At 36.8% G+C, this 15,004-nt stretch overlaps 2 protein-coding genes across 12 annotated transcripts in view; one reads left to right on the top strand and one right to left on the bottom strand.

Moving 5' to 3' along the window:
* The window catches only part of LOC113518691 (baculoviral IAP repeat-containing protein 6), a 54,174-nt gene extending 51,985 nt beyond the window's left edge, over positions 1-2,189 (top strand). For all 5 annotated transcript variants that reach the window (XM_052900738.1, XM_052900739.1, XM_052900736.1 and 2 more), the window contains one exon: positions 563-2,189. In XM_052900738.1, coding sequence (XP_052756698.1) covers positions 563-835 — 273 coding nt within the window. In that variant the 3' untranslated portion in view covers positions 836-2,189. The remainder of the gene's footprint in view (positions 1-562) is intronic.
* A 1,233-nt stretch (positions 2,190-3,422) lies between these two features.
* Positions 3,423-15,004, bottom strand: part of LOC113519878 (papilin) — a 134,748-nt gene continuing 123,166 nt past the window's right edge. For 5 of the 7 annotated variants that reach the window (XM_052900390.1, XM_052900386.1, XM_052900389.1 and 2 more), the window contains 8 exons: positions 14,444-14,623; positions 13,180-13,319; positions 12,091-12,238; positions 8,162-8,569; positions 7,247-7,402; positions 6,255-6,365; positions 4,864-4,960; positions 3,423-4,250 (listed from right to left, as the gene is read on the bottom strand). In XM_052900390.1, the coding sequence (XP_052756350.1) occupies positions 4,166-4,250; positions 4,864-4,960; positions 6,255-6,365; positions 7,247-7,402; positions 8,162-8,569; positions 12,091-12,238; positions 13,180-13,319; positions 14,444-14,623 (1,325 nt within the window). In that variant the 3' untranslated portion in view covers positions 3,423-4,165. The remainder of the gene's footprint in view (positions 4,251-4,863; positions 4,961-6,254; positions 6,366-7,246; positions 7,403-8,161; positions 8,570-12,090; positions 12,239-13,179; positions 13,320-14,443; positions 14,624-15,004) is intronic. The other 2 variants (XM_052900391.1, XM_052900392.1) reach the window with 1 other exon arrangement.

Here is a 15,004-nt window from a genome sequence, read left to right as displayed (position 1 = left end):
TGATATTCCGCGTAGCGTTTAGTGAACTGTATACAGTATATGGCCAAACACATCTCGAATACGGCACGAATTTTGAGTACTAAGTTTTGTAGTATTAAAACTACTGAGGTGGCAAACAAGCATACGGCCCACCTGATGGTAAGTGGTTATGTGGCTTATAAACATCTACGGCACGAACTACACACTACTGCGTTACTATTTATTATGTTTTTGACAGCCCATCGTGCTATTTGCTACCAGTGTAGTATTACCAGAGGGAGACTGTGTTTTTACCGTGGAGCAGTTGTGTTTGCATGACTGTGTTTCGGTTTGAAGGGTGGGATATGGCAATGAATGGATAGACTACAGAGGAATAACATCTGAGTCCTATAGAATAGCAACGCATTATATGCATATTATTTACAAAACATTATACTCTGTTATGTCCATGGTACCGCTTATGTCTATAGGCGACTGTTACCACTTTCCATCAGGTGGGCTGTTAGTTTGTTTGCCATTCTATGTTGCATAAAAAAAGATAGTAGTGTGTAATTATGTATAACGTATGGTTTATATCCGGCAGCGGCACTACGTGAAGCTGCAGGAGGAGCTGGCCAAGCTGCCGGTGCCGGCGGGACTCGAGGACCTGGACGAGCCGTTCCAGCTGCCGGCCGCGCCCTCTCCCAGCCCCGCACCCGCTAACCCCGCTGCAGCCGCTGCAGCGCCGTGTGCCAGTGCAGCGCCCGCCACGACCTCGCCGCCACCACACCCCACGCACGGCACGCATCCTGTACCGCCCACCAATGACGAGATTGACCACGACATGGAGAAGATCGTATCGCAGGTCATCGACTGATTGCTGGCCGACGCGTACTGAGACATGACCGCGTCCCTCGGGCCCCGAACACGCGATCCTGCAGGGCGGCCCGAGTAACGACAGGAAGGCCAATGACCTCGGCCTCTCGACACTTGAAATGTACGGTTTGCTTCGCAAAGACATTGTTTTATTAATCTTATATCGGTATGATAATATATCGAAGTCTTATTTTGACAGCGTTCCTTGTCAGAGTTACTTAATTTGACAGCAAATGTCACGATTTGGCAAAGAGCGATACCTGTTCTTATTTTAATAGCGTCGTGTTCATTTTCTACGTGTAACCTTTGTACAAGTAGCTCAAGCGTGTATTCATCGCATGTTGGGTCTCAATCAATGAAAGTACAAGGAATCCGCGCACCGCAACGCCGAGACGCGGTCTCGAGCGTGAGCATCACTAGTGAGTTTACTGTTCGTACATATTTTATTTGTTATGGAGGATTTCTTTATATAGTTTTTTTTTTAATAGGTTTTACTTTAGTATTAGTGGGACCTCTCTTTAGTTTAACACGTATTGTGATACTAAAATGGGCCCGCGTGGCGCCCGGTAAGCTTTTAGAAGGTGTATATGTACGGGCCGACGATAATTGTATTATAGTAGTCTCATTGGATATCGGACACAGCGCTGTCGCGTGTCGTTTGGACGTGGGCTCTCAAGCCGCGCGGAGAATTCGACTTGTCATATTCATATCGGACGAACTGCGTGTTTGAGGCGTAGTAAATTGTAATGGAATACGTGGCGTGACACGCGAGCTGTTGGACGTGTACTTGAACGGTGTACCTATTTGTATGTAAAGCCAGTGTATACAGAGGTATTCCGCGCGACGCCGCGGCGCCGTATGCCGACATATGCCGCCGTATGCCGCCGTGCGGGCGGACATCGATTATAATGTATAGTGAAATATAATTTGGTGTATATAAAACTGTCGTTTTAATTATTCGCTATTAAGTATATTGTATGTATCGATAGTCGCTCTGAAAGAGTTGGCGGAGGCGCGATCGAGCTAATTTTAGTAAATTATTATATAATATTTAATACCTACTCGATAATAAAATTATGTATAGGCCTAGCCATCACATTTTATGTATTGATTTGGTTTTATTTTGTGAATGAACTGACAATAACATGATTTATGTGTTATATTGTGTATGGTGCGGCGCGCACCGCTGCCATCCGGGGATCACTGTACCGCACTGTTGACTGTATATAAAAATCACCAGTACACAAAAATAATGTATTTCATTGTACTTTCATTGCCGGGTAAGTGACGTAGGACGTTTCTTGTTATATCTGACTGTGAATTTTGGAATGTAAATAAAAATTTATGTTATCGTATTTGGTTTTTCATTATTCCCCCGTCATTACTTGGCTATTATATAAGATATAATGGACAGGTTGGCAAAAATTGTAACAGTGAATTCAGACTATTATTCGGACCCGAAAACCAGTAGACATTCTTTCCGGAAAACTACAAATATCCTGTTTGTTATTTTCATTTAAAATTATATAATCTATCATATTATGTCATAAAGAAATATAGTTAAAATACCAAAAAAAAAAAACAGCAATGTAATATCATTATGAAAATCCAACTGCGTCGCTTATAACAGCTGTGTAAGATCAACGTCACAGGCGTACGAAAACTACTCACAAGGAAGCGCCGTTAATAATGCGGTGTATATGTCCCACGTCGCATTGAGCACATTACGCAATAAAATATCAAATATTAAATATGGCGCGGTGTTAAAATTAAAAATCGTTAATTGTATGGCTGTGGTGCATTTTCGGTTGGTAAATAATTTGCCATCTGATTCAGGCCATTCATCTGAATCAGCTGTTTCCGTTTTGGCCAACTTGTCCCTTCCAGCCTGCATAAAAACGTGAATATAATTTTCTATATTTACAAGGGAGATAATAATATCTTGAATATAAAGTAATAAATATGGGGGCAGACTCAAGATTTTTTTATACAACTTAGAATGGCTAACAAGCTGACGGTCCACCTGATGGATAGTAGTAACCGTCACCTATAGAGATGAGCAGTACCATGGACATAACAGAGTATACTGTTTCGCCCATAATACCCCCCATGCGTTGTCATTCCGGTGTTATTCCTCTGTGCCCTGTAAATTCACACTATATCCCACCCTTCAGACCAAAATACAGTCATGCAAACACAACTGCTTCACGGTAGAAACACGAATGGGACAGAGATGCCCAAGTAATCGACTTTTGTACAAAGTCTCCCTCTGGTATAAGATTACCAACAATGTAACGGTACAACAAAGCTTGGACCATACCACAGTATAAATAATAGTATTATTATCACTAAGATAATGCAGGTTTCTATCAGTGAGTTTGTAATATCGGTTGAGTATTTTTTGAGTTTATCCATTACAAACAAAGAAACAATTCTTATAATTTTAGTAAATATGAACAATATGATTACAGATTTTCACTATAATTGTCAATATGTGTAGAGAATGTTGAGGTATTAGGTACACGTTTAGTGTCTTACTGGTTGATACCTATTAAGGAAACTATTATTGGGTTAAATAAAAAACAAAGTACATCTCAAATTACGGCATTTTATTGTTGGTCTATTTACACGTCATAAAAAAAACCACTTAAACAATTATTATGACTTCGTTATAAAATTCAACGCCGACTCTATCTAGCTTACATCTAGAAATACTAACGTTCACTAAACATTGCCTCTATCGTATGGTATAAATAATTTATTATCTATTTATATTTTCAGTGACTAACTAGAACATAGCGATTCTTACATATTTTATGGCCCATCACAGATGGTTCTATTTGTGACACTCTTATATATTTACATAGTTATCATATTTCAGTATACCTATCTACAGTATCTATTGGTATGTTTAACACAGTGAGAACATTGGAAATCGCCACATATCCCAACTATCTAGTCGGTTCTACTGTAACATTTGTGTAAACAAAAAAAAAAATATAAAAACAAATATTAGTTATACACCTGTAGGTTATAGCAAAAATATAGGGACCTATCAATGTTTGAACAACAGCTATTATGGCACTTCGACATTATTATTTATTTGTCTAAATTGTCCTATCGAGGGTCAATATAAATTCAGTGAAAAAATATTAAGTACCAATTTTAAATTTTATATAAAACAATCTTAATTTTATATTTCAGAAACAAATTCCATAAATCTATATTTTTTTAAAACAGTTGAAAGATTACTAGACTTATCACCTAAACACGTTAAGTTGTTCGGTACCCTCGACGGAGCTAACGCGAGCACTGCTCTATTAGAGGGTAATTATTTCTTCCAAGCCTCGTCCGATTGTAGATCGAGATCTTGCGGCAACAGCTGACCTGCTTCCACACACGACTTGCAGCAGAACCTGGCGAGGAAATATTGTTCAATTGATAATTCTGCTTGGAACTTTCAATTGACTTCCAAAAGAAGGATCTTAATAATTCGCTTGTATTTTTTATGTTTGTTACCTCATAACTCCGTTATTTGTAAACAAATTTAGAAAATCCTTTTTTTTATCTGAAAGGATATCTTTGCAGATTGGTCCTATTGAAATTTTATCAAAATCGGTTCAACAGTTTAGTTTTTAAATCAAAATAACTTGTTTTGTCGCAATCTAAGTCTTTTTTAGTAAGTAGTAAGACATATAATGAAATAAATAAAGTTTAATATATAATACCTTAATAGAACGATATTATAATTAGCTTAAAAATTAAGAAAAGATCTGGAGTGGTCGACGAATAAAATAGTAAAGTTTTTAAATTTGACCGACTCCTTTAGTTAAGTGCTACACAAACACACAAAACTACCCTTACGTAAGTATTGTATAGTATGTCTATATATACCTATAAGTCACGAGAAATTAATGAACGCCCCCTGAAGAAGATTTTCGAAGTCGAAATATTTGTAGTAAACGACAAAACACTGAGTTAGACATCAAATAAAAAAAAGTTTAAAAAAATATATTGTATAGTACTCACTTAGAATAATATGGATGTCCGCAGAACTTGCTGCGTACAATCAGGTGGCAGTCCGCGAAGAACGGATTGTCTTTGCAATTCGGCGGTATGAAGATGCCTGCAACATTACACCATGATATTTCCAACGTTTCCAATTTTTGTCATATATAAACTTAAATAGCATAGTCACAGAGTAATTAGTGTGTATAAAAGTTTTCTTTCTTTAGTCATTTTGAGGCTGTGACCTTTAAATCATCAAATAATTGTCTTTTTTAGTATCATAGGGGAATCCTCAGACTAACATTCGATTTTGTTTTTATTCAAATAATTTGTTTTTTTTTTATACAACTTAGAATGGCAAACAAGCTGACGGCCCACCTCATGGAGAGTGGTAACCGTCGCCTATAGACATGAGCAGTACCGTGGACATAACAGAGTATACTGTTTCGCCCATGATACCCCCCATGCGTTGCCATTCCTGAGGACTTAGGTGTTATTCCTCCGTCCCCAGTAAATTCACGCCATATCCCACCCTTCAAAGCGAAACACAGCTATGCAAACATAACTGCTTTACGGTTGAAACACGAATGGGACAAAGGTACCCAAGCAATCGACTTTTGTACAAAGTCTCCCTCTGGTTGTTGAATGTTAATTGTCGTTTTGTGAATATGTGGGCAAGGATAATATGGACATCGATCCGATAATTATATATTCGATTCCTTTGGATATGTATGACGGAAAAAGGGCATCACCCATTTCGATATCGCTCATATCCTGTTTTCCACTATTATTTTTCAAATAACAGACTTTTAACATATTCGTTATTGGACCAATATATAGATCTAGGGGGGAAAAGGATTGTTAGCAATGGAGTTTGACAGCCCCATTGCTAACAATATACCTTATTAGGTCGACCTCCACGTGGTTCCTCCTGAAAACCATCGTGAACAATTCTTGTTGAATTCGTCACGATGGGCTAACTGACTTGCTTCATACTCATCTATCATCCTTCACTGGTGCCCCGCCGGTGTATACCGATAGCGCGGGTGGGGTTTCCATGCCATTATCAAAAAAGATATATAGATCTTGCTATATATTTACCCACCCTAGAGTGTGTATAATTCATTTACATTGGTTTGATTCAGTTATTAACTTCGGGACTGCTCAACTAACTATTAACATTTTGGGTTATCAAAAAGAACTTTAAATAAGTCACTCGTGTTTCCACTATCAAGCACAGCTCCTAGTCGAGTTGCGTAAATCATATCTGGAAACGAGTTGAACATGGAAAAAAATCATTGTTTAAGCTATGCCTATCTCGGAACTATGTGCGTGGTTGCTTGGTGATAGACACATAAGTGACGGAGATATACGGAAAATGAAAGGATGATAGGAGTAACATTGTGCATTACCTTTAACACTGATCCTGACTATGGAGGAGTCGCTAGAGTAGGAATTGCTCGCGTGGCACCCATACGCGCCGCTATCAGCCGACGTCAGGCCAGTAATCGTCAACCGCGCCTCTGCAGTACACAACACATTGTGTCAGCATCGTATGAATAAAATTTTTATAATAATCACTAGCTGCATTCCGCGACTTTGCCCGCGTAAATGAGTGTATAAAATACTATACCTATGAATGTGTTAAGTTAGGACTATCATCATTTCTGCCGTTAACTACTAGACATAAGCTTTCCCCATAAAGAGAGTTTTGCCAGTAGTTGCCACGCTTGGCAGGCGAGTTGACAACCGTTATTAGATTTTTAGATATGTTTTAAGAGGGAGGCTGCTGTCCATCCCTCGCCCTCCTTAATCGCCTCATACAACATCCACAGGAAAGGAAGGGGTAGCATAAAAGAAGGTTATATGCTGGAATCACCCGGGCGGATATATAGTATTATATTATCTGTGATTCGGATTAAGTCCATCTACCTGTGTATAGATGTTATCATAGACAATCTACAAAATCTAAAGAATTAAAAATGTGTGAACAAAAAATATTTACAAGGTTTCGACCAAGGAATATAATACTTCTCTCTCAGGATCGTTACCGAAGACGTTTCCCCACCGACATAAACACAGTACCAATGTCTGTCACACACATTGAAGTAAAAAGTCAGAGGGGCGTGCCATATTAACGTAGTATAATTATACAGAATTTTATTTTTATGGCGAGAACAAAAATTAATAATGTATAGTAAGTACATACACAATTATATTTTCTTTAAATCGATTTATATAAACATAGTACAAACGCTGCTTAGTTTGTGAGTAGATGGCGTTATGAAATATATCTAATAGTAGTTCTTATTATTATAACCGTAGGTATTATAACCAAAAAAGTCAACAAAGGCTGACCCCTGCAGCCTCCTTAATTAATTAATTAAATGACAAAAAACATTACCGGTAATCTGCGTCCTGTGGTCAGATGACAGCGGGACGCCATCTTTGGTCCAGTGCACGTTGGGCACCGGATATCCGTCCACCTCGCACGGCAGGCTCAGCTCCGAGCCCACAGCCAGCGTGGTCGATTCCGCTGAGATGCGGGTCTTAACCGGCACTGTACCATAACATTAGAATGAGACAAGGTCTATATGTACGGACGGTACCAGTAACATGCTACTGTATTACATTACAAATATACATTTTACTTGACATATACATACATTCTCAATATTTATTTCGTTATATTTTATATATTTCCCGTGACTATCCCGTCAGGGATTACAGTCATAACCATATTAATACATATATATAAGTGTATATGTATATATTAACGAATACATGTATAGGGTGTATCGGAATACACTTCAAGTCAAAAAATAAGAATATATTTTTTATAAATACCCATGGATAGATATATTTTTCCTTACCGTATGCATGAGACAGAGTAAGACGACAATGTCTGGCGTCTTCCTTTCTCAAGCAAGAAGTAATGAAAACGTATTTACAGTTAAATAAATTTGCTACTTTTCAAGGGGTCTTGTACTCATATAACAGAACTTTAAGCGATACATAAAAAATAAAATTGTACATACCTTATTGTAAAAAAAAAATTGCTACATATACATATATCGTCATGCAAAAGTCATATACCATGCACCTGAATATTAAAAAGCAAACAGCATGCATAAAAATCAATTAAAAACTTGCTTCTTTTAGTGCCTTTCAAAATATTATTAAATATTAACTATAAAATATTACCAGCGATTTAATAATATTAAAATCGTAATTATAATATTAAAAACAAATTGGTTTCCAATCAGAAACTGGAAAAGAAGCAAATTCTTTCATTAAGGAGTTCCATTCCGCGTCTTACCGGTGTAGACCGGGACTGTAATCTCGGGCGGCGGCGTGGTCCTCTCCCTCGGGGGAGCCGTCGTGAGCGACGAGCGGTCGTAGGTAGTGTAGGGCAGGTGCGACAAGCCCCGTGAGCGAGCCTCCACCCGGACCGACCATGACGCCGGCCGGCCCACGCCGTTGTATGCCTCACAAGTGTATTTATCTAGCACGTCCTCGTCTAGCCTCCTTATTAGCAACACGTTCCCTCTCGCCTCGTAAACCGAGCTGCTGAATGGCACCAGGGTCCCCCGGGAACCTCGGTACCACACCACCGAAGGCTCCGGGAAGCCGTAAGCGAGGCAGCGAATCGAGAGGCTGCGGCCGATCTCGCCCGTCACCACAGAGTTCGGCTCGCCGGCGATGCCCGCCGACGTTTCCACCGGATCTAACCACCCCCATTTGTTAGTATCTATCTACTAGAGTCTGTGAATGGTTTTTATTTTTTAAATTGAAGGTACATTCACAAACTCGTTGTTAATTGTCTAGTTAGCGAGAAAAAATGAGAAGTGATATCACCATCTGGAATGATCCTGATATGTACTTTTTAAATTAACTGTAGAATAAAAACAGAGTAACTGAATACTGTAATTTTTTGTACATATATATTTAATCTAATTATAAAATAAATAATTAACACATAATAAACTCTTTTAAAATGTTACAAAAACATTCAGATAGCAGGAGCATTCAAAACAGTTGTTTGTTAAAAGTTAACCACTGCAATCATTAAAATGATGACAACCTGTTGCGTGGGCGCATATCACTACTAGCGCCACTACGAGCGTCACTGAGAAACAACAGCGCGACATGACGGCCACAGTGCTACCACCTACACGAGTATCTCTCTAGCGTCAATCACAGCGACTAGGAACAAACGGATCGCGTACTAGTTAATTATGCTAATGGTGTTTAGATAAACGAATGTTGACTGCGAAATGCAAGCTCCCCGCCGGCAAAACGTACGCAACTCCCTTATTCACATTTTTGTTTGTTAAACTTTAGATAAGTTTTGTTCTTAGAAATTACCATTATCGATAACAATTTATACTTGTTATCCAATATTCTGTCATTGGATGATATCGTCTCATTTAATTCCAAGAATTTCTAACATGAATGAACAGTAATGTTTTAAAAATAAATTTACATTTTTATCAATTGCTTATTTAACTGGAAATTACGAAAAATGACAGTTATATATCTTTTAAAGTATTGTTTTAAATAACGTTTTATCTTTATACTCAGAGGTCAGGATATTTGTTTTGCTCGGTTGTAATTGTTAGACACGAATAGACAAGTGATAAACATTGTACGTGATGCATAGGTCAGCTCGCTGATTAGAATTGCTTTGTTTATATTTAGTTGTCTGTGTATTGGACATTAAGACCTTGTTCAGAGGATAGGTATATCATAACATAGGTACAGACAAAATATACCGATTAGTAAAATGTGTCATTACATTATCTCATATTGTTTAAATTATTAAATAAATATTATTTAGCAACACATTTTTTTTTTATCAGAGTATGAATGAACATATGAAGCAATTTATAAATTAGGTAGCAGATAGGTACATTATCATTTTTAGTTTTACTATTAAAGTAATAATATCAATAGGTATAATGGAAATTGTATCTAGAATTTGTTCAAAATAACAAGATTAAATTAATTAAACGAAATTGTTCTAATTGGACTGCAGTAAGGTCAAATGTAGCTATAACGATAAACTCAAGAGATTACCCATTTGATTAATAATGTAAATAATTAATAATATGCTGTAGATTTGCACACAAGGATACTACATTCATAATTTTTTTTTTTATTTTCTTTTAAAATGGGGATATGCCCTTCGGTAGGCGTGTTGGTGTCAATAAACTGCGATAGCACATGTGTTGTTTGAATTGTGTTCTATGTAATTTGATTACTTAAGCCGGTTTACAATACCAGATCCGATTTTAATTACTACAGTAAATATCTCATTTCATAGGCATATTCAAGGGATGGGAAAACAAATTGGCCGTGCCCGCCGTAGAATTGCATGATGTCCCAGTATGTGATTGTCGCAAAGATATATGTCTAAGACTATAAATGCGTTTTTTACAAAGTTCACACTGGAAAATAAATTTCAACAAGTCAATGTACCTATAAGTTTATAAGTTTCATAAGTTTATTATTTTTTATCTTACTAGCTTTTTACTACCTGCGACTTCCTTCGCGTGAAAGGGATACGTTTATTAACCGGGATAAAAATAAAAATACTCGTAGACTAAGTATACCCTTTTCCTTCCTTTACAATACGTGTATGTCAAACTTCATAGTAATTGGTTAAGCTGTTAAGACGCTATAAGGTAACAAACAAAAAAACAAACTCATTTTCACATTTATAATATTGGTAAGGTTTGTTTAAAAAAAATATTTTATACCTGCATGATGGTAGTTTTGAATGTTAACTTTACATATTTTTTTATACTTAATTTTTTAGTTGTGCATTATCAGTAATATTATATTATTAGTATATAGATATTATATTACATATATACATGCATATTTATCACGCCTGTCTCCTATTAGGGTAGGCAGAAACAATAGAATGATAGATATTATCATCATCCTCATGTCAGCTTTTAACTGTCCACCTCTGAACATAAACCTTTCCTAGGAGGATTTTGCCAGTAGTTGCGACGTTTGGCAGACGTGTTGGCAACCGCAGTTAGGCTTTGGAAATATTTTAAGAGGTATGCTGCTGCCCATTCCTCGCCCTCACTTAGTCGTCTCTTACGACATCTACGGGAAATCTACGGCCTATTCTATGCCGGACCACACGGGAAGATATTATATTAATTATATATTATTTTAAAATAGGTACGTAATTATAGAATTAATTCATTATTATTTATTTATGTTGCCGTATCGCGTGTTGTTTCCCAATGAATAAAGAATAAAAAAGGCTGTCAAAAATTATAAAAGATAAAAAATACATATTTGATAAAAAAAAATGTAAGAGTTCAAAGTTGCAACTAACTACTGATTCTTGTTATACTTCGTTCGCATTTCCAAACCAACTACAGTACTAACTTCTAACTAATCTATGTAGGTAGGTACAAGTAGCAAAGATTTCATAGCAAATTCAACATAAAGTATTTATTTTCATTATACGTACGTAAATAATTATAAATAAAATGTTTATATTAAATAAATCTTCACTGTTTGAATAATAGCCGTCTGACTAACTGTCCAGTGCTGAACACAGACCTCGCCCTTGGGGGAGTCTTTAGTCTTGTCTATAGGCGACGGTTACCACTTTTCATCAGGTGGGCCGTCAGCTTGTTTGCCATTCTAAGTTGTATAAAAAACAGTCTTGCGTAACAACTAATGTGTTACGCTCGGCAGGCGGGTTGACAACTGCAGTTTGGCTGTAGTAATGTTGTAAAAGGGACGCTGTTGCCCATCTCCACCTCTCTCATTATGAGAGAAAGGAAGGGGTGGCCCATTCTATGTCGGGACCATATTAAATATATATATATATATATATATATATATATATATATATATATATATATATATATACCTATACGTATATATACCTATATATATGTAGATGGGTATTTACGGTTACTATATAAATAAAAAACTTCATTGACTAACTCATAATATATCAACGCATAGCCAAAATCAAGATTGTTTGCCATTCCAAGTTGCATAGAAAAAACAGTTGTTTACGTTTTTTTATTTCACCTTTTATATTACCAAAAATGTTTACCGCAATTCAACAAACGTAAAAATAAACATGAAATCCTTGCTAACTGTAGGTACCTACTTAATTATCAGAAATAAGTTATCTACAATTGTGCGTATGTTATTCACTATGCTGTTATCGGATGCGAGCGGTAAGGGCGCATTCACACTCACCGTTCACTTGTAAGTGGACCTCTTGTCGCGAGCTGCCGTGGATGTTCTCCGCGACGCAGATGTACACGCCCGAGTCGTTACGGTATAGCGACACGATCTCGAGCGCGCCGTCCGAGTGCAGCCGGTAACGGCCCACGGTGCCGTCGATCTATATCCGTTATTAATTATAATAATATATGCGCAAGTATTATATATTTGGAGATAAATAAAAAATATATATTTATTAATATAGTTGTGTATAAGTATATATTAAAAAAAAAAAAAACAGCAAGCAGTAGATTACAGATGCAGTGAAATTTTGAACTTATTACCAAAACATTAGTACTCTTTTACGATTATCTATAATACCTAACCAATTTCGTTTGGGGGAAAAGGATTGTCAGCAATGGGACTAGAGGTTCCGTTGCAAACAATATACCTTATCAGGTCGACTTCCACACGGTTCCCCTGGAAACTATCATCATTGTTTTTTTTATAAATTCATCACTATGGGCCAACTGGCCTGCTTTCATCCTCGCCTATCATCCCTCATTGGTACTCCACTAGTACATACCATTAGCGCATGCGAGGTTGCTATTCCATTATCGTCCATTAAAAAAAAAACAATTTCGTCTTGCAATGCATTTTTAATATTTAATTACTGAATTAAATATTAAAAATATTATTTAATTTTAAAGATTTGAAAGTTAATTATTTTTAAAGAATTAAATGTGTGAAATCATTGTAAATGCTGTAGCGAGCTCTCCTAGGTCAATGTGTCGGTACATATGATTTCGTTACCGTACACATGATAAAATTACGTCATTCTATTTCATATATAGATATCTAGTATGTATGTATTTGCGAAAAAAAGTATTTAAGTATGAATCAGTACACAGTGCAAAGTTAAGATATAATCTACCCATGTACTTTAAACGAACGTAGATTTTATTCGAATCCATTCAATAGTTTCTGTATTAAAGACTAACAAATATTCATCTATCAGTAAAATTTTCTAATTTATAATATTAATAGGATAATAGGATATTTTTAACTGTCTAGGGCTCATAGTACAAGGTGTGCTTAGTATGGCGGGTGTGTGCGACGTACGGTGATGTCCCGGTGGCTCCAGGTAATCCTGGGCGGCGGGTTGCCGTGGAACAGGCAGCGCAGCGTGGCGCGCCCGCCCTCCTGCGCCGCCACCTCGGGCTCCGTCTCCTCCGTGTTCGCCTGCGGCGCCTGGGGCAGCTCTGAGCAAAACCAGTGGACGTGAGAACAAGCCACATTGTTATATTTATAGAATGTAAGAAAATCACAAAAATCTTGAGTTTTTCTACAGGTTTTATAGTTTAATATTTAGTTTAGCTTATAATTTTTAAATCAACTTCAGTAAAGAAGAAAGGTGCTTAATTCGGTTGTATTTTTTATTTGTGTTTATTACCCCATAACTCGGTACTTATCATTAAAATCAAATAATCCAATTAAATTATAAACAAATTATAACCATCTGATAAATTACAACTTTTATTTGAAAATTAAGTAAATAGCAGATATATATTATAATTTTAAAATCACAAATAATATAACAATCACATTTTATAACATTATAGAACGATCTCGCCGTGTTATCGATGAACACGTTTTTGTTTATTTATTGCATTGTCATAAATACATAATAAGACATTACAGAATTTTTACATTTCAATTTGTTTATGGCCCTTCTTACATTGACCGCGGACCTCTGCGGTTAGCGGCCCGTACCACAACGACATCTATCTATCTATCTATCCTATTTAAGAGCTGCGCCCTTGTCGGTTTGAGCTCCTTCCTTGATCTGCCGGATGTAACTATGCCTTGGTCTCCCTCTTCCCCTCCTTTCTTCTATCTTTTAGTTCACCGTGTCGTATCAAGTGTCCCAACATTTTTTCTCTTCTGTCCTCAATAGTTCTTATAATTTGTCTCTTTTCCTTAACCCTAAGGACATACGGTCCAGAAATTTAGAAAAAGGATCTACGGTCAGAAGAAATACGGTCCAGTGTGTGAAGCAGAAATCTCTACACGGGCGTAGAGATTTTTGTTTAACGGACGCAAATTAGGTTTTGTAAGAATCAGAGGGCTTTTCATGAAGTGTTTTCCGAAATTTCGGAGCCAAATGAAACACAAATTTGATTTTAAATTACATAATACATGCCGTTTGGAAATAATAAAAATGTTAAAATATTCTTCCTTTAGACGTTTACGTTTACGTATGATGAACAAAATGTTAAATTCCATTTATTGATCCGACTTTGGTAAAAACTAAAACACGAAATTGAGTCCGAAATTTCGGATTTTTATTTTGTGATAGATCCGCTGTTCTTTTTTTGCGGCCGACCTGGCGAGTATGTGGTGGTGTGCAGCGCGTGGCCGGCGGCGGGCTCGAGGCAAAGCGAGCTGCAGCCGCGCGCGCAGCACTTGCCGACGCCGCGGCAGTCCGCGTCGTCGTTGCACTCGCGCCGGCACGCGCCCTCCGTTGTGAACGAGTCCTCACGCGGACACGAGCCCGGCTTGTTCACTGTGCAATCAAATCAATCGTGGATCACGACTTACATTATATTATTTATCTATTTATTTAAAGGAACACCAACAGCATATTGCATTATAACACATATAACAAACATTAAATATAATACAATATTAATGCATATGCATATTAAAGGTATTCACAGCATTTACTTTAACATAATTATATTGAATTTGAAAAAAGATTTAGCGATTAGTTTAACAACTTGTTAGCAAGAGTGGGCTTATTGTGTGCGACTTATTCTGTTATAAAAACAATTTTAATACAAAAGTTATGCTTAATCTGAAATTGATGTACAAAATATTAATAATTTGATGTTTTAAAAAAATTATAGTTAAATAATTTATTAGTAGTATACTAATACTTAGTATA

The sequence above is a fragment of the Galleria mellonella genome, unplaced genomic scaffold (genome assembly GCF_026898425.1).
Source record: "Galleria mellonella isolate WM207_F2 unplaced genomic scaffold, CSIRO_AGI_GalMel_v1 utg65, whole genome shotgun sequence".
NCBI lineage: Eukaryota > Metazoa > Arthropoda > Insecta > Lepidoptera > Pyralidae > Galleria > Galleria mellonella.
This window is presented reverse-complemented; position numbering and strand designations above follow the sequence as displayed.